Raw genomic sequence first — 26,326 nt, 5'->3', positions numbered from 1 at the left:
CCTAGTTGTGACTTTTGCTATTGCATACCTTCCATGTTCGGTGTGTTTTTCTGTTACAATGGAAAGTTATTAAAAATATCAAATTACTGTTTCTTTTTGTTTCCGGACTATAACTCCAAAACTGTTCAACTCAGCTGCATGGAATTTTCTGAATATATTGCCCTAGCTGTGCTTTTTGCTATGGCGGACCTTCCATATTCGATATTTTTTCTGTTACCATGGAAAGTCCAAAATACCAAATTACTATTTCTTTTTGTTATCTGCCGTTATTTTTTCAGTTTTACAAGACTCGCTCACAAGTAAAGTTATACTTGAATACTTGTTACTTTGAACTTGACGTATTTAGGGTTTTATACCAACTGTGGGGCGCGAGGGATAATGTCACGCTTAGCGGCTCCTTTTCTGTAAGTTATTATTACTAGGTAAAGAGAATATTGTATCATTTAAGCGTCAGTATTCACCAGATTTTGAGCTTAACGCCTTCAACATATTTTATCTATACGTTTGTAATTCTTCATATTGTAAACAGCAACAACAACAACAACAAAAATAAAAAAATACAATAAACCCAGAAAAACATTGACACCAGTCCGAATTATACACACATCTGTGTTTAAATAAAATTGATTTGATATTTAAATGTTTTGAAATGTTTTTAATGTGATATTTACATGCCGATAACTTTAAAATATGCTAAGCGATAAAGTAACGTGCTTAAAAAAAACATTCACAGTTGACGTTGTGTACCTTGATATAATGCTTCCGCGTTCACAAGTGCTTCCTGCTTGCGGAATTTTTTAAATTGTTTACATAAACAGAATTTCAAGCGATAACTCACATTTTTAATGAAATGCTCATTATTATAAGTATACCAATGTCACAATAGTTCTCATTTGTTAAGCCAAACCACATTTAGGAACGTATATATCAATGCATAAAGAAAATGCAATAGAAAGTTTTTTATGTATAATTATTATTATTGTTTTAATAATTTTTCGTTTTATTCAATAGGCATATAAAAAAATTCCTTTCGCAGAAGGACTCTCGCACCAATTTCCATATTTTAATATATTATTCACAACCTTCCGCCACTTTCACTTTCATTTCAGATATCATTTCCTCGTTATTACATCTCATCCATTCATATCCTTCCAAAATAAATTGATAGATAATTACTTTAAATAGTGTATTTAGTTAATTTCCAGTAAATATGTCAGGGGAGACTACTCTCATATAAAACAAGTAAAAGGGAGACTACCGATGATCAGTTCCACGTGCTCTACCACACGTATTCAGTTCCACAAACGTAAAAACAAATATGCATCTGAAAGATGATTGTAGCATACTTACAAAACAATAATTTGTGATATCATGATATGTCGACATAGAAACAGTTAATTGACTTCGAATTCGTAATGAACGCGAATCTTTTCTTGATACAGACGCATTAGCCGATTTCTTCCGTCGGAATATGCAATTAGCTTATATATGGTTTGAGCTAAAGACCTGAATAACTAAACATAAGAATATTGATTGTGGAACTCATTGATACCTTTGTAAAATAAAATACACTTATTTTGAACTCTAAGCAATGAACGCTATGCGTTTTAGGCTTCCATTATGCATTCTCTTATTATGTTTGAAAATGATACCGAAGGACTGATGCATCCTTAATGTTCACCACAACACGTTAATATTGTAGTGCGGATCCTCGATTGAAGGAACAAAGAGAAGCCCTTGTGGTTGTAGAGTCCAACGGAAACGTGCTATGGATGCCACAAGCTATCTTAAGAAGCTCCTGTCAATTCGACACAACATATTTCCCTTTTGACGAGCAAAAATGCCTCCTTAAATTTGGATCATGGACGTATGATGGCAAGAAATTAGGCTTACAGTTCAAGGATAAGTTAGAACAATTTTCACTGTCTGATTACATGAAAGGGACGGAATGGACAATTACGGAAAATTATGCAGTTAGGAACGAGAAATTTTATGAGTGCTGCCCTGATACACCCTACCCAGATTTGACGTTCAATCTTAGTATCAAACGGAAAGTGGCATTCTACAGTTTCATCCTCATCCTCCCTTGTGCTCTGCTGTCAACACTAACGCTGGTGATTTTCTGGGTACCTCCGGAGTCTCCAGCCAAACTTGTTCTGGGTAAGTAATGTACAATGCATTTAAAAAGTGGTTAAATTGTTTACTATCTGACATTCTATCTCATAAAACTCCCACATAAAACTCTTAACCCCCCCCCCCCCCCCACTCCCACCCACCCACACTTTCTCGATATTATGGGATCATAGCTTGGTAACGCTAAATGCCATATTAAGAGCTAGGGCTTGATGCCAGCAAAACATAGTGAACCATTCTTTCAAATTTCTTAACCAAACTTATCTGAAATTATGTGTCTACAAACATCCGATTGCGTTTACTCTATATTTAACGTTTTATAACATGATTATGTTATCGGTGTGTACATGCGTCTAGAAAAGGTTTCAGAGTAACTACATGTATATCGTAAAACTCATGTTACTACATTTTGGGAGCTTACTTTGCTTCCCTTTCAAAGCTTTGTGGCATTGGCATCAGAGCAACAAGTTATATAAAAAATAACGAGGTGGGTAGATATAGCATGCAGGGCAAATATGGATTCGACCGACTTGTGCCATGTGCAATTGAAGGGAAACGATAAATATTCAAAGTTGTTCATATCGCAGACAATTCACAGTAAAGCACTTTATCATATACCAAACGTTATCGATAGTTATAAGCTAGGTTAGATTTACCATCACAATGCATAAGTCATGTCAACCTTGATCAATCTAATTGTGATAAAATAATAGCTTGGTGTATTTCAAGCTTTAGAACAAATGTAACCAGAAGCTTTTACGGCGAATGTCTGCCTGAATTCAGTTACATACCCGGTATTATCATAGAGAGATATTAAAATGCCATTTTGTTTTTACTCATCACGAATTTAAGTAATATTTATCCACACAGTAGTGAATCCCGAAAATTTGGTATTCTAAACATTTAAATGAAAAATAGTAGATATCAAAATACCACTAATTGTTTTCATATTTGGAAGATACCGTTCTTCATCCATCGGTGACATGCTATCAACGATTATCATTATTTTTTATCATTAATTCTTTAATTCTTAGTTTAAAGAGATACGTTCATAATACATAACCATGCATATTATCTTTAAAAACTGTTCCGTGATGACTGAAGACGTCTCTAGACATCACTGAAAGCTTTGCAAGCGTCACGCCAATAGTTTGCTTACAACATTTTCATTTGTATGAGCAATCTGACCTTGGCTGTAGACGTCGAGGGCAGAAACTGGCAAGCTTCGAACTCAACGCTACTTATCGCACAGCATTTTGAACTCGAATAGGTGTATCAATTTCCATAGCCATTAAGGAAACGTAATGTTTGTAGCGGAAGACTGTTATACAGCTTTATTGTCTAAAAGTCGGATATCGACCACTTTCTCATTGAACATCAAGTGCACGCGGTGAGCCAGATCTACATATAGGGTGATGGAGCCTGTTCCACCCTCCGAAACCTTCTACTACAGTCTCGGCCTAGCCTAGGCTGGTAATTATCGTCATATAGACAGGCAAATAGCAACCCCGTGTGTTATGTGACATACCAATTGTGAGTGGAAGGAGGAGGGCATGGCCGTCTGGTAATGGAGGTTACATACAGATCAAAAATCAATTAAAAACCGACATATGCCTCGCCAGTCTTATTTCGACTGAAACCTTCTGTATTCAATTTCTCTAAAGACAGTTTTGGAGTATTCGAAGTAGTTTGTTGGTAAACATATTTGTTTGCAGTCTAGGAGGCAGTGGATCCCTTCCGGAACAAACTTCCTTTCGTTTTGGAATTCATGATCCAGTAGCAACCAAGAACGTTTCTTCATAACGAAGGCATGCTATTTGAAGCCACGTGTTTACAAGGGAGCTAATTTTCAGTTTATCAAATTTGGCTTTCAGTGGCCGGTGCGCCTGTCACACCATTACGGAATGATTTTCACTCGTTCCATTTGAAACATTTAAAAAAAATCAGTATGACAAAGTCGTTATTTAGGTTAATAGCGTGTACATTGGTCTCTTTTACCTACTTACAACTAAAATAACAAATAGTATAGCACTATTCTATAGTTTAATGCTTTATTATATTTTGCATATCGATAATCGCGTTATTTACAAACATCTTCCAGAATTTACTCCTTGGCGACGGTAATTAACAAATGTATATTGGCCTTTGACCTTGTGCAGTTTTGATTACCACCACCTCAGGTTAAGTATTATGAAATATTTGTATAATATATAACCTCTCATGTAATATTTACTTTACTCAATACATGTATGTAAATGTACTGAATAATCCCTCATTCAAGGTCTTTAAAAGTTGGAATGCAATTGGATATTCTAAACCATGTCATTGTTGAATAATGTACATTAATATTTTCTATTGTTAGCATTTATCGTCTTTGCTTCCTCCTCTCAACCGCTTACAACTGGTTCCGTACACGTGTTCCCATATAACCATCAGCTGAATTTCCTTCAGCTTACCAGGCTCAAGATGCCTACTGAATATAAGGCCACGATGGATTCTTCTTTTCCGTTTCCATAATGCTGACTTCAAAATGTTTAACTCCGATAAAACCCCAACTTTGAAAGTTTGAATGCTATTTCTAAAATTGCGAAGATACGTTCGAGGAGGGTCGTTTGTCTACAATGATATGCAAATTCTACTCATGCTTACAATACTAATCTAGTCACGAGAGCGGCGAAGCACCAACTAATTGTTGACAAAAATTCCTTGAAAATATTTTGGAATTAGATCAAGAACGAATTCATCAGTGTTTTGCGTCGATCCTAATTTGAATCAGATCGAAGCATATATCGTAAATCAAGTTACCGGGAAAAGCACGCAACATGCAGAATGCTACAGGTATAATTACCTCAGCGTCAGCCAACAGAGGGCGTTTCTGGTTACGTCATTGATTTTCATCCATGTTTCTTAACAAACCAAGTCATATGTCTCGCGTGCTGTTGGTAGCAGATTCGTCTTGAGAAGCTATATCTAGATTTTTAATTCTACATTTCTTCTCTTATTTAGCATTTCGTGCAATGTTACAGACATGCACCACCCAGGTTACCAAATCCATTGTTCTGCCTTTACTATTGAAATATGAATCACACATTTTTATGGAATTACAAATTCCCATATCCAGCTTTATCACATCACGTCCCTTGTTCACGTGTTATCATTAACTAGACTTTGGTTTGTATAATTCAACAATTCAACAATCAGCTTCAAAATAGAAGCGTGAGTGTGGATATACGGTCATTGTCGGTTGTTTGGTTGACTAAGCCCCATTTACAGTCAGGGTCATTTAATGATAATGTGGATAAAATGCACATATAGTGGGACATCCTCCCCAATAAGCACGCTGCCAATTACACCGAACTAAACGCATTATACTAATAACGCACCTCACCTCTTTTTAGCTGAGTGCTAAACAGGAGCAGAAACAAATACTTTCATAGAATAAAGTGTCTTGGATAGAGAACAGAACCTAAAGCCTTTCTTACAGCGGCGAACTCTCAACTCAAGACCAAACTTTATCATAAAATAGGTTAGACAAGCCAATTACCTCAAACAGTCGCCTTTTCGACTCTGTCTTATTCCATATTTTTTCGTGTGGGGTTTCTGTCTTTTACCAGTATTTATATGAAAAAAAGAAGATTGCTATACTGATAATACATCGCTGCCTCTGCAATCATTGTAAACAATGTGACCATAGAACCTATCAGAAATATTTCTGTCTATTGATATAAACAATTTATATCACAACTACAAAGATTCGTTTTGAATATGAACCTAAAACACATTATTCAGTAACCTCACAATATTAGCTTCCAAACTACCTCATCAAAGAGCGTGTTTCATAAAATAGAGTAAGTATATGTTGTATGTGGTGATGCAACTAAACAGCCATTCTTCTTTTCCACATCCAAACGACATATATGTTCCGGTCATCTTATGTTTTGGGGTGGCGTCTTAATTATAACGCATTAGAAGGCTCACTTCACCAAATAGTTATGCGACATCGGATATTGTTCAAAGTTAATATATTGTTGTCTATATTATACAATAAATGTTCTCGCCTTCATCAAATGTAAAATCGTATGTTACAGTTTGTTTTCTACTCGACAGGTATGAATGTATTCGTGGCCTTTTTCGTGCTGCTGTTGCTTCTCGCCGATTCCACTCCAAAGGCTGCAGATTCCATTCCATTAATTGGTATGTATATATCTGCAGGAATCCGTAATGTCGGTTAAGCTTTAGAGTATACCATATTCACTATATATCGGAGCTGCTGTATAAGCCGAGTATTTTATGGGATATTATTTAGCTTTTAATTGTATTTTAGTCCGCCTCAAACGCCGATATTTATGTACACGATAAGTACACTGAAAATAAGTTCGCTCCATTGATACATTGTAAACAATGAACTGTAGTCTTTTTACCTTACTATTGTTGGAGTTAAGATATAATTATTGTCATTCTTCCTCCAAAACAACAGACAGTTCTTAATCCTTTCTGTTATCCGTCCATGTAAAATCATCCGAACCATACTGAAAATCAATATCAAGGTTTTTTACGCAGATATAGCTTGGTAAATGATGATGAACTACTGATGTAATTAGACAAAGAGTGCTTTTGTTTTGGTAAGCCCGCACACAAGCACCACCCCACAGGGGCGCCCTCTGACGGTCTATATAAGACTGCTACGTGGGCATTGCACAGCAAATAAGTGATTACTCAATATAATGCACTCTTGTTATCACCAAACGACATGTAATGTGCCTAGTCTGCCTACAGCAGAGGCGTGGTATGAAAACTTTCCTTGTCGGATATAGAGGAAGGTTAGTTATCCAGACCTACCATATACTACCTCCGTCTTAGACACTGATATTAACCTCATTTTGTATTTCAATAATGTTAACTGCATCCTATTTAATTATCCCTGTTGTTGATGGTTTCATAATTGGAGTTATTATTATGTGCGTTTTTGAGTGGAAATAATGTCAGAGTATTCCATCATTTATCCCCTATTTGAGCAGGATTCCGGAGACACTATCGCGATCATAAGTAAACTCCGATTAGCTTCTATTCCGTCTCGAGAACCTACGAAACAGACATCATGGGTCGTTTGATAAGAATTGGTCATCAATATTCGCTTATTATGTACTATTCAGCTCGGTAAGTACTATTACTAGAGAATGACCGTCCGACTGATGGGTTCAATATCAGAGTAGATGACAGATGAATGTGTACGACATAACATAGCCACATTTTCGTACAATAATCCCCCACATTTAGATGTTCTTTATTAAACTCAAACTTTGTTAGCTAAGAGTAACACGGGCATGGATTGGCCATGGAAAACGCTGATGGCCAACAAATTATAGGCTCCTATCAATTGCCTGTTATGATAGACGATCTGATACATGTGTTTTTTATGAGTATATATTGCTGCTTGTGTGGAGACAGAACTAATAACAAAGGCCAGCAAAGTGTACAGTCAGATTAGAAAAATGTCAACCAGGTTGAAGACACAAGCAATGATCGAAAGGAAATTACAGACACGACCTAGCCGTCCCCGGATTTACTGTAGAGCGCTGGAGATCAGGGGGAATAAAGTGATATTGATCCATGTTTTGATATGTCTAAAATGTACACTGAAATGATCAGAAAACGAAATGAGAGCAGATTACGTAGCCGGATGACTACTGTTTCTTATTCTGGGCTTGTCACCAGCAGGCTACTTGTGTGCATGAACCAGGTTAATATATCGATGTAAGTAATGCACTCATATAATACCTGTTAAGGACTGCCAACAGAGTTACAGGGCTCCTTTAGCGACTCGTGCTCACAGGCCAATAACGGATCAAACCCCAAATGCAGTGCACTTAACATGTAAAAACAAAATGACGCCTTTTACCGTACGACCAGACGCTCAAAACAAGCTCGTCTAGCTTTTCTAAAACGCAACACCCTTATACATATTGGAAAATGGCATACTCTTTTCAGACACATGTAAACGTCGTTCCAGCAATAGTACCATCACTTAACCTCTTAAAATTTTCTAGATAACGGTTAATTTAGAACAATGGCCAGCAATTATAATTATGTTAATTTATATTGTACAAAGGCCTTCAGTTGGTTTCAAAATCGTTACAATAACTCAGATGAAAATGATTTCAATAATGTACACAAGACACCTTAGGGCGCAGTCTTAATTTCAGTCTCAATCATCATGATCAAACTGGTATTCACCATGAAAATAAGTTATTGGGCGGAACATAACTGGTTCAATATTGTAGCTAAGTATTGGAGAGGTATTACTCGAAAAAGGTCTTATCATAGGGCATCACATAAGTATATATTCAATGCGATATCTGCAGAAAACTTGATTCACAGTCCATAATTTCCAGGCATCTTTTTAGTTTGATAATTATCATTTACAGATGCAGAGTATGTGTATGAAATTGTCGCGTAAATGCTGTTTTTGTAATTTTGATATTTTAGAAATATTTATTGATTATTGTCATGTGCGACTTTTCAATAAGGTTAGTACCATGCAAGTTACTATGGTATGACACCTATCTGTTTATCTGTTTTCTCTTACATGAACGATGTAGGATAGTGTTGTAAAAGTCTGTAGATTCACATTTCACTATTTTCTTGTATGCACATCTATATAATATTTGATCTAATAAACTGTTATTAATCTTTGTTTGTTGATAATACCGATTTCATACATGAAAATCGTCAATTCTATATTTAAAAATAAAATTTATGCCTTAACATATTTTAAAAGTTATTTGTATGTGACGTAAATTATTCGCAAAAATCTGCAGGGGATTATGTATGAATATCTTTTTATCAAAATGCATCCTTTTTATTTATTTATTTTCCTTCGTTAATCTACCATGAACTTAATCATGTAGATATCTTTTATCTTAACTGGGAAACTTGTTACTAAGAAACATTTGTTTACAAATAATACTCTGGCTATTGATATGTGAATCACCGTGAGCAATCAAACAGGACGCCCAATCAAACGAATTTGTGAAGAACAATATTCCTCGATCGTCTACACAACTATATGCTTGTTTGAATATCAATCACGATTGTAGGGAAAAACGAAATATAGTTGCATTTTGAAGTTTTTCTTTTTCAATTTTCAAATTTTTCTCATAAGAATTGAACTAGAAAATTGTGTCCTCCGATGTACATAAACCCAAAACCGAGGTGTACTCTTGTTTTTACTTATATGAGTGCAACTCGGTGTTCGGTATGCATCGTTCCACTTATCGTTATCTGGTTTAATCCTGAAACAATAGCATTTTATAGTCAATCTGCTAAGCATGTCCTGTAGATGCTTTACAATTTTGATAAGAAATACACTGGAAATATCTCCTTCCGCAAGCTTGCAAAGCATTTCACGGATCCTGAGATAAACGGTTCCTTTTTTACATGGATCTGTGATATGTTGATTGGCAATAATTTAATTCACATGTTTTAATTCTTCCTTTTATTTTTGAATGCTGAAGTAGATAGATGTAGTGTAAAATAAAACCTCCAAATTGCACAGGAAAGACGCATGTCACGTGGGGTCCAGTAGGACCACGTTTGAATTGCCATTTTATTATATAATATAACCTGCCACCTCCAATACATATATACGGCTACATAGCCTTTAGCAAGGAATTATTTTGCAGCTAATCCTTTAAATCAACATCTTCCTGTTCAAACAGTTTAATCGTTGCATATATAGAACAGACCTTTCTTTCCCATTTACTAGTTTTGTTAAAAAATCATGATTTCAGAATAACGTTTAAGGTTTGAATATGCGCGGCAGAAATTATTTTATGAAATCGACCTTATGTATTGTTTTTTTTTTGTAAAGGTGTATAACACACACCTGTGTACCACATCGTCACACACTATTTTTGCAATAAATGTGTATAAGTGGATGATGGTAATATAACTGTGTGTATTACAGGTGCGTACTTCTGTCTGAGTATGGTCATGATCACGATGTCCACAGTCCTCTCTACCATTGTTGCCAACATGTTTTTCCGCGGCGTGAGAATCAACAGGGCACCCGCCTGGCTCAGAAAGGTCAGTATACACCGCACTATAATATGCTTGACCAGCTTAAAGCTACAAAGTTTTATCAATTATTTTCTTTTTCATAAACGAAATAGTTTAGCATGAAAGGTAGATGGTCCATGATGCGTTATTTCATATACTTACCTACAAATATCTGGTACTAGGTCTGACTGAGTTCAGACAATACTGACGCAAAGCCTAATGGTTGTATGGCGATTCCGTCCTCGATATAACTGCCCTTGCAATTTTTTTTTCAATTTTAACGACGATTATTTTGTGTTCAAAAACAAACACATTACGTCACAATCATTATTTACCTGCAAAAAAGGTTAAAATTCAATATGCAACTACATAAAAGTCGTTGTCACGATTGCTGAGTAATGACGAAAATGCGGTAGTTGCAAGGATTTGGTTTGTGATGTTTCCCCCTGAGTGGTTTTTATCTACTATCAAAGCACTCGATCGTCGCTAACTAGTTATGGCTTCAGGATAGGGAACATCTTAACTATGTTTTTTTTCCAACCTGTACCCAACTGATCTACAAACTTATAATTTATTGGCTAAAATCAGTAACAGTAATAATGCCGAGGTGCGTATCTTAATTATTGTATTTACATCGTGTATGATGGTATAGGGAAACAAAATGCTAAATCAGCGGAAGTCTGTTTTGCTTTCTACAAAATCGACAGTAGTATCTGTTATATTTTTGATACTTCATTTGTGTAAATAAGCAACTGATCAAATGAACCACAGTAAAACACGGATAAGTCGAAGTCAGCGGGACCAGGCAAAATATTCGACTTATCCGATGGTTTCACTCATCCGTGGTTCTGTTCACGAAGATATTGACGTGTAATTGCTGTACTGACTGTACAGAGATGAGAAAATATACTTAATTATTAAATAATAATGGATGATTCATATAACAAGATACTATTACATACTTACATATGTTATTAGGCACGTGGTGCAACACATCGACATTAGCACTACTCATATATAACGTTACACTCAAAAGAAATAGAGACAACGAAACCAAATAGAAAGATTAGCATGTACATGCTTACAGTATGGCTTTAAGTGAATGTATGCTCCATAAAATGTATGAAAGACAAGGTAAACAAATCTACAATTGTTCGACAGACAGCACTGTTACTGCTGCGTTGAGAAGGTGAAGGTCGCGGCAGCTGAACAAATCACAGTGTTTTTTATCGTGTACATGCTACTTCCGCAAGAAGGAATAAATAATTTCACATCATTACAACAAGTTTTGTTGGAATAAAGATTTCACTCACGTTTTATCATATATAGATAGGATGACACTGATTGCAAGATATTTTCTAATACGAATGTCTCGTTCGTGTTTACCGTAGATTATCGTTCATTTTTTCTCTTATGAACTGTCGGCGATGTATATACACTCACAAATCATGACGTTTGAAGATGCTACGTTTTATTCAAGAACTGCTCTGAAATAAGTAATGCCAGAATGTTCGACACAAAAAAGGAAATTATGGTATATTTTAGAAGGAAGGGACGGGAAAATGTATTCGATTTGACCGCAGTATATGCTTAAGCCATGTTCGATTCATCCATGCATTATTTACTAATATCAAAAAGGAAAAAATCGGGACCAATTGAAAAATTCGACTCAACCTATGTATTCGATTCAACCGTGTTAGACACAAGTGAGTTTTACTGTACTTAACACTGATTACACTGTCGATCTTTATGCTAGACTAAAGACGTTGGACATAAGACTACATTGTTCTTATCCATTTTAAAATTTTTGATATATCGTTCTCGGTGCGTTTGACATATCACTATTGAAGAACGAAAAACACAAAAATCTCAAAACTACTGCATCATTGCATAGCATTATGTCATAAACATTATTGTTCCGAGCATATTCTACAAATTGATCATCACTCTGCAAATCGAATCAGCGATGCAGATTAAGACAACATACATACACCGGTATTTCAATGGACTTGCTGTATATGCTATGATTTAATCACCTTCTATAACAATCCAATATATAAATTTCATGACTTATTATTTCCCTGTAGGTCGTTCGACCTGCTTGTCTTTTGAGCAAAGACATATACGATACCCTCCCTCGCTGTACCCTTTTGGCATACAAGGGTTTCTACCTGTTATTTACATTTCGGGAACGTTTGCCATTATCAGCCTAAAATGGATTATTTTTCCCTGTTTTTATTTCTCCCGCGAAACGCGTTTGGGATTTAACATTAGGGTATGTCCGTCCGTCCGAAATTCTTTTCCGGGGGCAATATCTCAAAAACCGTACAACGTAGCTCCTTGCAACTTTCTGTATACATCAGACAAGAGCCCTGGTTGTACTTTTTGCTAATGCAGACCTTCCAATTTTGGATTTTCCGTTATCACGGAAACTTAGTCAAAAATACCAGATAATTGTTTCTTTTTGGTTCCAGGCTATAACTCCAAAACCGTTCAACGCAGCTGCAGGAAACTTTCTGTATATATCAGACAAGTGCCCTAGTTGTGTCTTTCGCTATAATTGCGGACCTTCCATTTTTTTCTGTTACCATGGAAACTCAGTCAAAAATACCAAATTACCTTTTCCTTTTGTTATCTATAGTTACTTATTTCAGTTTTACAATACTCACATACATTTAAGGTTATAGCTGAATAATGTTAACATTGACCTTGACGTATTTGTGTTTTACATCAAGTGCGGAAAGCGGGATATAATGCTACGCTTTGCGATTCCTTTTTCTTATTTGTATTTTATGTTTTAGTGAGATAGCTAATTACATTGATTACATGTCAATCACCAACAACAAACTACATTGAAATCTTTGCTGACCTCGTATCCTTGGTAGTATATTGTGGATATCCGAAATTACTTTACTAAAATACAATAAGCTGTCATTTTCCCTCTAAAGACAACCTATAAATTTGTCTACTGGACTTTTGTGATCGCACCTGCGTATAGTAATGCTAGAGTGGGATCACGTGAAAGTATAAATAAAAATGGATAAACATTAAATACATGGTGTAATATCACTCCTAGCATATTTATATTAAATTACTTTTAGCTAAAGTGTATATGCTTGGTGAGTTCAGGATATTCTTTTTGGTTGGTTTGGCTAAAATGAATATTTTGAGTTCATCATGACATTGATATTGATGATGCGGGACAGACGATACCACACGATTTTAATTATGGTGCTGAGTTACTAAATAATTTATAAGGAAGAACACCATCCTCATTAACCTATAGGTAGGGATTATTACGTGTGACAACTTAATCTTACACATCCTAGAATTTACCACCTTCTTGCTAATCACTTCAATGTATCGAACAACGCTCGTCAACATGATTTTTACACCTTTCTCGACTTCGCCGCCAGAGGGCGTGCGGATGAAGTCAGCGGTGGTGCACGTCACAGCATGAGCTGTCATTACGTTGAGAAGGCGCCACCTATATCTTGCAAGGGAAGGTGTCACCGCACCTTACAACGTCTAATTACTTTACACTTTGCTTTAAGTTTTTTCATACTATTTCAGGAACAGGGAATTTAAATGCAATTAGTTCCCATGTTTCTTGATTTCTAGTACATTCAGTGTTCTGATTATAGCAACAGTTTTTAACAGTAACAGTTACGGTAACGATTTCCTAGAAAAGCTTTCTCCATAGCGCGTTGTGCTGGATGTATCTGATGTGTCTAACTGTGTTTATACTTTGATCATGTGGCATTATCCAGATTTCAGATTTTGTTTTATGACGGTTACGTGATTATGATGGGATATAATCATCTGAGCCTCCTGTCTAGACGGCGCCACGTGTATTGTACATTCACTAGTGGCGATATGTAGAATGTCTCACCAGATTATACCTAAACGCCAATCCAGTTTTACGGTATTTCAAAGTAACTTTTGTGGGAGATTTAATGTTATGACCCTTTTCTATAGAATGGTAAGGTTACTGTTGTGATAGTCCCTACTTGTGGCGGACATAACATACCTATGAAGTCATTCATATGTAGAAATACTTTCACGAAATGATTGTACATACGACCCACATTGCAATGTCGTTAAAACCGATTGACAAGTTTGGTTCTTACATCTTATTCTTACATAACCTTCTTTTCACTTACATCCCATTGACATTGCCTCATTCTTTGCATTAGGTTGAACGTTCGTACGTACTTGAGAAAGACTTTGGGTTCTCATCAGGGGACAAAATATCTAACAACTTATAAAAATGGCTGTTTGTCCTAATTAGCACTCCACATAAATAAAGTAGGATGACTGGTATGCCTTTATCAGTTTAATATGATCGATTTGGGTGTGCTATTCGGTGGCCGAATGGTCACGGTGTTCCGACAAGTTACTTCTAACACTCCACCTCTGGGTGCCATTTCAAATCCTCATAACTTAAGACAGTTACTAGGGACTGTAAGTCAGTGAGTTATGCACACATACTTAATATTGCACAGCTGTATCGTTGTTTTTTATCATTAATGATAAACCATATATAATACAGAATAAGTTATACTGTATTAATACACGACCAAGACAATGTGATAGCATGTTAGGATATTGGAACAGAAACCCAGTCTATGTCATTACAATATAAGAAAAAAACATGTGCATGAAAAATGTCGTTATATTCTAGCTTAAAGGCCTTTTCTCGCTTTATCTTCTTTTCTGAAGAGAATGACCATATAACGTTGCCATTTACAACGCGTTTTACCACTTTGAAGGTCCCGCAGGCAGACTTTAAGTATACGACAAGGCGTAGTTCTAGAATATAGACCCCTTATTTTCGCTTCTTCGTTCGTGTTCTGATCATCGATTTTCACACAGCCTAGGCTTTATGATATAATAACAATTTACTGCCTTTGGAAAAAAACCTCATTGCCATAAACCCGAAAAGCGTGTATATATATATGGTGAAGGAAGGCATGTATATAGTCTATGTTGCCACCCACATAACTTTCTGTAGATATAGGTAATGCCATAAACGAATTGTGTTGCCTTCAGCTTTAGGAGAGTGGCAGTTGGATTGTCTACCTATCGAATGACGATGTTTTCTTTTTTGCTGTGTGGAAGATATGCAAAATTTTATATTTTAAAAAGATATTTTACCTTTGTTTTAAAGTCTACATGCAACACCAAAACAACTGTTCACGGTAATTTTTGTTATAAAGCGGTAGGCCGCACAAACGGAATCACAAGATATGTAAGAGACGCAGTACCACAATTACGCTAATAAATCATCTACGTCCTTGAAAATTGTAAAACGAGCGGATTGGTAATTGTACATAGTGTTAAATATGACCTTTGTAACTCAGCTGACAAAGCAAGCGGGTTTGGTTCAGTCAGCATAGCTGCCCGGAGATACGGGTTCGATTACTGGTCGGGGCACACGACAGGAATGCATAGTTTCCCTGCTCTTCTGAAAATGAATAATGTGGTGATAACACGGAATTTGACAGTTGATAGCGAAACAGTACACATGTACACTGGGTTAAAGGCGCACTTAAGCTTGGCACTTTATTCCCATTGGTAGTTATTGATATCAAACTGAAGAATGAAATATTAAAATGCAACATATGAAACAGGGAGAGTACCGTGTTTTGAAATGATATAAGATGGAATATACATAAGTTTACCTGTTTGCAAGGGGCATTCCATAACGAATCGCTGTTTTTGTAGGTCTATGCTCCGTCGTTGACTTATTCAAATAAAAAACATTAAATATTTCTGTCGCAATTATGAAACAGCAACCTCTAAGTTGTTCTCATCCCAGATTGCTGTATCCTCAGATATGCGTATATGGATAATACACAACAATGACTATTTGATTAATAACTTGGATGTTTGAATTTGATATTGCTTTAGTTTTTAAGGTCGTGAAATTTCAGCTCGTGAAATTATTGACATTGTACAAAAAGATTACCTTTTGATTTAATTTAAAAGCATTTTCTTGATATGAACAAGTCTTACTTCATTGTTTTATATGCGTTATATTTTTCAGTTCATGATTGATATCGTCGCAAGGGCATTCATGATCCGAGACAAACTGATTGAAAAGCAAGCGGAACCACCACAAAAGAACAGCTGGAACATAAAGTACACAGGTGGCGCCACTTCAAAACTTCCGGAAACGGAAATGAAATTTGCCAAAGTCAGATTACTGGATGAGGGAAAAGAGGACGGATATGAACAAAATAACAAAGACTGTAATATCGAGAGGCTTAACATCATTCGTTCGAGTCTTTCTGAGGACATCAGGATCATTCGAGAGATCCTGGAAGCTTACCGAGAGAAGAAATCTAAGGCGGAGGTGAAGGAGAAATACATACGCGAATGGAAAGTCATCTGTTGTATAACAGACCGCTTGTTCTTTTTGATGTACTTGGTCGTCAATATAATTGGTATCGTTATTATTTTCTTCGGTAAGTAAATGGACGCGTAGTGTTCACGGGATTTGCAGTGATGCTAACAGACATTCTGTTATAATTTGGTCAATTGGTTCGGAAAGACGGGAAGAGACGACGACGTCTCATTTTGTATCCATTAACATGTTTCTTCCATTTACCTCTAACTTTCCTCAAAGTCTCCCGCTAGACGTCTGTTAACGTAAAACAATGGTATGATTGCATTCTGCTCAAACATTTTGTCAGCATTAAAGGCCGTTAAGGCATGACTAACTAGGAAAAAACTGTTATGATAATCAGCATGTGAACTATGTTAACACGGTGTTAACTCTTTATTTCTTATTTTTCAATTATATCTAAAAGCAGAAAGCAATTAAATGTGTTACTACTACACAACTAAACCATATTAATGTTAGTTGATTTATATAAACAGTGAAAACCTGTGGCAAAAGGAAGACCATATTATTACTTTTACCCTCCATTTTCAAAACCAATGTACATATATATGCTGGTCGAAATTTAAAAAAAAGAATAAAAATAATAAGCCATTTTGAGAACTGCAATCTATCTTTATGAACCAAATAGGTCCGGTAGTCTAAATCACGATTTTACGAACGTCTCATCCGGGGACAGAAACAAAACCAAAAGAAACCAGACAAATATTTGAAATAAAAATGATTTTTTACAAATCCTCCCAACAGACACTATGAAAAACGTTAATACTACATAAAGATGAGCATTCATGCCAAGCACCGTTCCATACAGATGTGCTAACACGACTGCGGTCAAATCAGAGGATAGTCTGATGCCAAACTGTCTAACCAGATAGCTCTTATTCCATCTGTATCAGTATCACCATCCCCAGACCAAGATAAATGCTTTATGTCTGTATCTTCTGAGTTTTCATCAAATTATTAAGAACTTGACCGCATATTATATTTGAATCATATCCGGACTAACTGGACAAGAAACATATCGTAATCATTTTTGGAATAATTTCCACTTCATTCCTCTTTATCTACTTATAAAGCTAATAATTGCGCACGCATCCGTTGTTACTCTTCCTGCTGGTTTCAAATTTAACAAGGCAGTTGTCACAGATCTCACTATAGCTCTTTCGAAATTCAGTTGGTGTATGTTCTAATAGCAGACTTGTCTTACATTTCTTTATGTTACAACCCTTTGTTTTGTATACGCGATACCCACTGTGGTTTATATACTAGACTTTTTATATCAGAAATAAAACTAATTCGTCTCTCCGTGTGTGTACGTGTGTCTGGTCATCGTGTTCCTCTTCAAAATCGTGTTTCACCACTAGACCTATAGACAATACCTTAGATTAGCATATTCCAACGATAGACTCATTTCAAAGTGAAATATGAATGAGAGCATCGAAGGTTTCTTAATCCTCCATCCTGTATGTGCGTATCTATTCGTAATGTAATTACAAACGTTTGCCGAATGTTTGTATAAAAGATTAAAAGGTTGCAAGGACATATCCGAGGCTGTCATTTTGTTTGATTCCATCGGCCTCACACAACTTCAAAGAATCGAAATCTTGGATTACGTTCAAAACCAGAAACTTTTGGCTGGGTATGTATGCTACCTGGCAATATGTTTTAAACAGAAACAGAACAGAAAGCGTTACTCAAGGGAGATAATTGCATAATTGTGTCATTATTTTATAAACTGACTTGGCAGTGGAGTGAGATGAGTAATGGAATAGTACGCTGAATCTGTTCACAGTGGAATCCACAGTACAGTGTTTCCCTCTTGACATTTTTGTCGGATTCCAATATTCAATAAATAGATTACGCAATGGAGATAAGCGACGTGTTCCATTCTAAGGACTTCGTGGTGATAGGGCATGCAATATCTTCGTGCTCTGTGTGACTGTTTCGCGAATTTTGCTCACAAAAACACATATTCTGTTATAAAATATTGATATTGAATTCAATATGAGAGTAGGACTAATTCAGACATAATGTACAGTGTATTGAAACAGACTTTGGAGTGCATGTGTGAAATCCTGTCTATTTATGTTTCCGCAAGCCGCGGGTTGGATGGCATGAACTATACCCCTCTGGTTGTGATTTCGTGATCACACCCAAATGCAGGAAAATATTATATTAGTCTCTCTGCATAGAAGCCCAAATTTACAGCCTGCTATGTTTGTCATAGAACAGTCTATAATCTTCATACCAATTCTAATTAATTAACTTCATCTAATTTATGAATATAAATTATTTCTTTTTTATATAATAATTATTATCGGAATCCAGCGAAGGATCGAGAAATTAAGTCTTCCTGGAAGTTAGACAATTTTAATATTAGTTTGAAAAACAATATTGACTTCTATTTTGAAATATTTTGAACGTTTTCTTTATCGAAAATTCCACCATTGCAAAATTTTTTATCCGTTCTCTGGATTCTGTGCATGCTGAAGAGCGTTTCTTAAACGACCTCTAACGAATATAACTTTCTAGCATGGGAAATTTGTTATTTGTTTGGAAGAAAAAATGTAAATCATCTTCAAATTTCTTGCTTTTTTCAATAACATTCAAATTAGAGATCACTTCAAATAGACTTTTAACATTATATTGTCTTGATGTAGTTCAATGGTATGCGAGTCGAAGTATAAATTTGTATATAGTAATATAAAATTTGATGTGATAAATTTCTTCAAATATGAATTTTAACACCATTTTGCTCGCTGTAAATAATCATACTCGTGCACAAACTCTTAAAAAGCACTATTTATTGTGATTAATTCATTATCATGTAATCAACATTAAGAAATATGATGTTAGTCACCATGGACATTTTGTAAGGTTTTCTAAGAACCTGATCACCATTTTGTCTTTTTATTATCATTTCATTTAATTATCAAGTTTGAATATTTATGTTTGTTGAAATGAATTGCTTGCACCCAAACCTCACGCAATGACAAAGTACTACGGTATAAGTATCAAATGATATATATGTATAGATGTAATCTATATATGTGTCCGTTTGTTCCAGCGTCGGACCTGTACATACCAGAAAAGATATCGCCCACACAACAGTGAAGTTAATAACATGGATCGTTCTGATTGGAGAATCAGGAAAAATCACGTGTTTTCCCGATATTTATTTCGTGCATAGATTATGTAATCATCGTGAGATTAATCACTGTGTGTTTATCTAACAAGAGTTGCCAAAATATTCCATTTCGAATTCAATGAATGTTAACATTTGTATATCGTTATTATATGATGGGTTGTCGTGGCCATAGTTAAAGACTTTGTAAACACGATGGCGATTATATGTGGAATGTGTCATGCGAACAGTCAACAGCAAGGAAGTGTCAATATTAAATAAACTGTTGATGACAGGGAGAAGGCTAATTCAGAGACAGCTAGTGGTGTAGCAACATGGAAGCCATGAACTGCAATTTCATCAGAATAGCATGAAGGGCCTTTTTCCGTGAATGAACCAGACTATTTACAAATAATATACACATATATATACATACATACATATATATATTGCGTGCGATACATTCATGAGATAATTAATATTGTACTATGTAATTATTTTAGATATACATATATATATATTCTTTTACTTTGCTGCTGAAGACAACAATATAATTGTAATATCATTTAGAAAGACATGGGGACAGTAGTTGCTTTTAGGTGTCCATAATCATTTCCCTTTTATCACATTATATAAATAAGCGCGTGGAGGGCGCCATGTCCGCTTGTTTAGCGTTCTGGAGCGTCAAAAAATATCAACAATCCCAGAGAATGCAGCGCAGATGTTTTGACAACGAATTGTAAAGAGATGGGATGTAGGAAATGGCAAAATGTTCTAGGACCTGGATGATATACTTTATATCTTTTGTACGAGTATATATATACCAAATACTTAGTACCTTCTCTCTAGATATCAGTAGTGCATTTACCTAACATCTGTTTACAAGTTCAAACAACAGTAGTCGCTATGAACATTCGGACAGCAAGTACAGCTAACTGGAGTTAAATCTAACCATTTTCGACTGGGGATTTTAGAACATCAAGTCACGTTGTACAAGGATGCTAAACGCTACAATAATGTTTGAATTATATTAGTTAAAGCCAAATGCATCATGACACTCACGTGTACTAGAAACCGTGGGAGATTTTCATCTTCATATCTGGATAATATATGTGTGTCCGTAAGGAATTTAATGATATTGTTTAACCGTTCCATCGTCTTTGAAATTAGAAAATTTACATAACAAAAAATTGTTCATTGTTTGATCCCTGAAATAATACACTACAGTTTGGAACCATTGACAATAATTACAAAGGGTTTGGGCAATTACTGTTATTATCACTTCTCATTATTATGTACATAGACGCCGATAAAATGAAATTGCTCTATAAACAAAATAAAATAGCAGCACTTTTGATATATATGTGTAAGGTTATGGGATGTCTATGGACATAATTGTTAGAATTTCTTTACAATACTTAGAGCATAAGTCGAAATTGAGATGCTTGATGAGAATATCACTTTACTCTATGCAGATGTCATAACCCTGTATGTTATTTTTGTGCAGGTACGTATACCAAGTTTGATCCGCTAATACTTGCACCGCTATTTGTTTGTTCCCTTTCAATAGTCACGTTACCATACCATATAAAGAATCAACGAATAAAGACACATCACTATCTCCGTTGTTATTATTCTTCTATCGTTATGAAGCGTTGCTTCATATTATAAGACTCTTTCTTACGTGGATATGAAGGATAGGGGTATTCTCCCTGAAGGTCACAAAATGTTGTAAACTCCAAGGCTTACTAAGGGTATTGAACATTATGTGGTTCTATGGTAGAATATTTCTATCCTTCATATTAACATATGAAATACTTTTTTCTCCATATACCTCAACGTTTATCCCGCCATTTTGGAAAAATTGAAGAAACCATTAACTGCAAGTCATATATGAAAATTGCGTGATATCTTTAACACACATACAGTGGAACTTGATTGATACGAACTCAGATAATTCGACATACGAAATACTTTTTTCTCCATATACCTCAACGTTTATCCCGCAAGTTTGGAAAAAAATTAAGAAAACAGCAACTGCAAGTCATATATGTGATATCTTTAACAAACATACATGTAGTTTCTGAAAATAATGTTAACCGAGAAAATAAGTTTAGTGACGCAGTGACGTCACGAGTTTGTATTACATACGTAGCCAGCCGACATGGGTGTTTTGCGTTGGAGTAACCTGTAGGTATGAGGGAAAAAACGTATATATACTACCGTAAACACCCCTGTTCTGACAGTTCAGTTTTTGTCATTCCTGGTTACAACATTGCAATTATCTAGTATTAAAAATCCTACTTACATTTAACTCTACTGAACACATATGTATTCTGAAGGTCTATATGACAACCTTCCGTTTTGATTACAGCTTTCGGCAAAGGTGTTTGGAATTCAAACGATATACCAAAACATATATAAAATAATACATCACTAAAAAGTGCAACTTTAAGGACGTTACCATTATTCTGGGTACATTACTCGAATTAAAACTGTCTCTAGATATATGTTACAAAGTCATATATCGGTGTATAATACGTACTATTTCTAAAAAGATGATTGACATTTTCGTAATACAATTTTAAAATTCGTCTGTATATTATAGCACGGGTGTGTCAGTGGGTATATCAGATTTGTAAGGGATTATCATACAAAGGTCACTTGTAGTATATAATGAGGTAAAAATCGTATAAAGCTAGTATATACAGTTTCATCTATGGAGACATATTGAAAATTGGGAAATCTTGCATTGCATCATTTAACATTGCTTTTTTCATTCACTACAATACAAAGACAATATTTTTTAAACAACGTATATCAAATTCTGGTTGGTAACGATCTCCTGTCACCGGTGGTCGTATTACATGACTACCAATGGAATACAACTGCGTGACTTCACAGCGTCAAAAATGATTTTTCGGTGAAATATGAAAGCCAAATTCAGAAAGCAAACTAGTATCATTGTTATCAAAATGATCAAAATAATGAGATTTACGTTGAAAATGTAGTACAATTGTTATGTTCGGAGAACTGATTTACAGTCGCGGTTTTCTTAGAATTCATTACTGAAACAAATCAAAATGGCGGGATATGTGTAATAACAACATCGATTTATGGGAGAAAATACTGTTTTATAATCCGAATAGGAAGGATAAGGATATTGAACTCTTGGGCTGACAAACTGTTGTAAAACCATCGGCTAGTCTCGAGTGTTACTATATTTTGTGACCCTCGGAGAGAATATTCCTATCCATTCTATCCACATTTATTACATTTGTTTGTCGTGATTTTCAATTCCACCAGGTGTGCAGCTAAACAGATGTGAAAGTTGTTTTAGAAAGGGAAAGGAATTTAATCGTATTTCTAATCTATCTTCCTTTCACTGATCGATTAAGAGCGTGAATAATTTAAATTTGCACTGAATCTACTGGACAGGGAGAGACATGTTTTCTCCTTCGATGTAACATTTGGAATGTACATATACATGTACTTTTATTAGAGGCAGCAATGGCGAGTCTTCTTCCCTGATATTAGTGCGAAATGTATTAAAAAGAGATAAAATATGACGAAAATGATTCAAAAAATTTTTTAAACTGGAATCATGCGAATAAAACTGGCATACAGGTTTTGCAGGTAAAGTATATATTATCAGGCGAGAGTTCTAAACATTATGAAAGAAAAACATCAGAACTACCAGTATTTGAGAATTGTCGATTCCTTCTTTTTACATTATTTAAGGTGCACCAAACCTATGCGAACATTTTTTAAATGTTATATGTTTAGTTCAGTTAAACTGTAAACTCATTCAAAGGCTCGGCCAACCATGTATAATGCTTTTAAGCAATTTCAGCAACACATATTGTATGCTCTGTAATAGTTCGTGTGTTTATGTTTGATGTATGTTTAGAAGAAAACAATTTTGAATAAATCTTTTAATATTTACTAATATCGCTGTAAAATGTTAAATATAATTGTAGACCACAGCTTGCCCTGTTGGGGTGACCGTGTGAAATTATTTGCACTGTACAGTAGACGTAAATAGCATGCGATTTGGCTGTTCTGTAATAGTCTTGACTAAAACCTTTGCATTCTAAGTATTGTATTTCTCAAAATGTTTGTAATTTTTGGTGGTGAATAACACATTTAAAAGCTCTTCTGGATTTAAGAATTTGAACATTACGGCACATACAAGTTTAAACATTGTTAAATTTTACCTAAAATAATTTCATTTATATCAAACTTTATTTTATAATCCTCCAAATAATTGGGCTATTCTAATTTCACGGGAAACATTTTAAACAATATAAAAAATGTATGAAAACAACAAAAACGCAAGGACACACGTCAGAGAAATTAAAAAAAATCACACACATTTTCCTTCCATAAACTCTTGCGTGGTAAAAGTTTGGTATTGATAGTTTTATTGTACTGCTTATTGTTGACAAAGTAACTGCCCATATTAACTTGTGTTTGGTGTATATTTCGTAATAATAAGAGTTCTGCCTCATTAAAACATACTGGTGTGGAGAATCTTTCACACTGGTGTTAGAGCCATAGTTACTCGGTCTATTGTTGGTTTGGACGCTTATGTTATTGTTGTAGTAATGCTTGTCGTTATTTTGGAGCCAACACACAAATATTCACCAAAGTGATGGACAATGATATTTATTTTGGTAAAATATATTTTTATTGAAATAATTGCGCTCGATAGGGTAAAATAAATAATGCGCATAAAGCAGCATTAAAAACATAATTAAAATGTTTCATTATAAATTTATCTTGATAAAGAGAACGTAAGTGAAATTAATATGGACTGATATGTGACCGTTGTTTACAAAGTGCCTCCTTCATTACCTAATACGATCGTTCGCAGACGTAGTCTTGGTTCTGATGGTAATACATCTTGTTGCCGACTGAGACTGCCTGTTCTATACCATCCAATCTGCTGATTTATCTCTCAAGCGACCAATAATGGCAAAACGAGTATCAAACAGGCACGTCATGGGCTCGAACACACTAAACGTGGAGCTCCCTCGGGCTCGACGGTTTTGGAATAAACACATCATTCATCATGGCTGTGTATATGTATTTTGAATGTTTTCTCATAAACACCAAGCTTTACCCTAACACTGATGAATGGTACGTAATGCAAGAATGGTTACGCCACACGGATGCAGGCACGCACCTTACGATGCATGCTAGCTTTCAGTGGAATTCACCAGAGTTCTCTTCACAGCAGTAGCCAACATGTAACAGTAGATGTTTTTTTTAAATGATTCCGAACATACCATTCCTTTTGCTACCTATTTCTATATTTTTCTACTCATTTCTATTACTTTAATTAAATCAAATAGACTGGTCAGCAATGTTTTCCCTATCGGAACCATAGCATCATATCTTAACATAACCTTACATAAACCGTTGTCCAGTTGATTCTTAGTTTTAACCTATGTCGGTACCGTTACTATTATAACATAGTTAAATCTGGATTTTTTCGAACGGAATTCCAAACACATACTTAAGAAATAGCTTAATAAGTTTGTGATGTGTTGTTGATCTGATCTTTATCAATAGGTGGATTTTGTAATTATAAACTGAAACATGCAGACTAAAACTACGTTATTATTAAGTTAAAATTATACATGGTAGTTTTTAATTTAGCGCCGCTTATTTTTATGACTTTTGTCCCGATATTTCCCTCTTGAAGACACTTAGCGAGGTGAATCCAAAAAACCTTTAATTTTAAGATTCTTATACGGCTTCTGGCTGACTTATTGTCATCCTTTTTTAGATTTCAACTTGACCCAGATTTGACTTAAAGTTGAAGAATAATGGCTCCATAGAGAAATAGTTGTTCTAAACGTTAGTGTATGATTCTGTCAATATATTTAGAAAACAGAACCGCCCAATCAAGAAAAATATACCCCCTTACTACCAATAACTATTCTATACGAATTGTGACATTGGTGTTAAAATACAGGTATGGCATACGAGATCATTAAATGAGATCTGGTTGGAAATGACCAGAGGAAAACCATCGATTTACGATCGATGCTTGACTTTGTGATCCAACTCGCAATCTTAAGATGCTTACAAGGAAGTGGAACTGGAAATTAAAAAACGTTCAAGGTAAACCGTCTAGTGGTCGTGAAAACATTTATTTTTGTTATTTTATGTACGTAGGTGGTTAGGTATGTCTTTTCTCGTCAAATGCTGTCACACTTGCTATCATTATTTTTTCCAATAGTTTTTTTTCTTAATGGTATGTGTTCAAGATTTGTCTGTTCTGATAACATGTAATGATATCTTTTTAGAATTCAATACTATCAAATCAACATTAACCCAGACAATCAAATTAGTATTAACAAGATGTCTATCTGAAACACGATTTTCGAAAAAGATTTTATCTAAAGTGGTTTTCGAACAATTATTAGTTTTAGGTAAGTGTTTTTCACAAAAGTTAAAAATGTGATCTAGGAGATCTTTATAAGATATGGTCAGAAAACATTTACAACACATACTACTCAGCCCCAGGGAAATCATTAAGCTGAAGAAAAACGTAAAATCTCGGTCTATACAAGGCGATTATACCCACATTTCAG

General features: G+C 35.1%; 1 protein-coding gene across 1 annotated transcript in view; it reads left to right on the top strand.

Moving 5' to 3' along the window:
• LOC138322847 (neuronal acetylcholine receptor subunit alpha-3-like) overlaps positions 1-21,342 on the top strand; it is a 79,344-nt gene extending 58,002 nt beyond the window's left edge. The window contains exons 4-8 of the mRNA XM_069266986.1: positions 1,703-2,160; positions 6,241-6,327; positions 10,100-10,218; positions 16,241-16,661; positions 19,665-21,342. Coding sequence (XP_069123087.1) covers positions 1,703-2,160; positions 6,241-6,327; positions 10,100-10,218; positions 16,241-16,661; positions 19,665-19,711 — 1,132 coding nt within the window. The 3' untranslated portion in view covers positions 19,712-21,342. The remainder of the gene's footprint in view (positions 1-1,702; positions 2,161-6,240; positions 6,328-10,099; positions 10,219-16,240; positions 16,662-19,664) is intronic.
• The last annotated feature ends 4,984 nt before the right edge of the window (positions 21,343-26,326 follow it).

This window comes from Argopecten irradians, chromosome 5 (genome assembly GCF_041381155.1).
Source record: "Argopecten irradians isolate NY chromosome 5, Ai_NY, whole genome shotgun sequence".
Lineage (NCBI taxonomy): Eukaryota > Metazoa > Mollusca > Bivalvia > Pectinida > Pectinidae > Argopecten > Argopecten irradians.
Note: the sequence above shows the minus strand (reverse complement) of the source record. Positions and strands in the feature narration are given on the sequence as shown.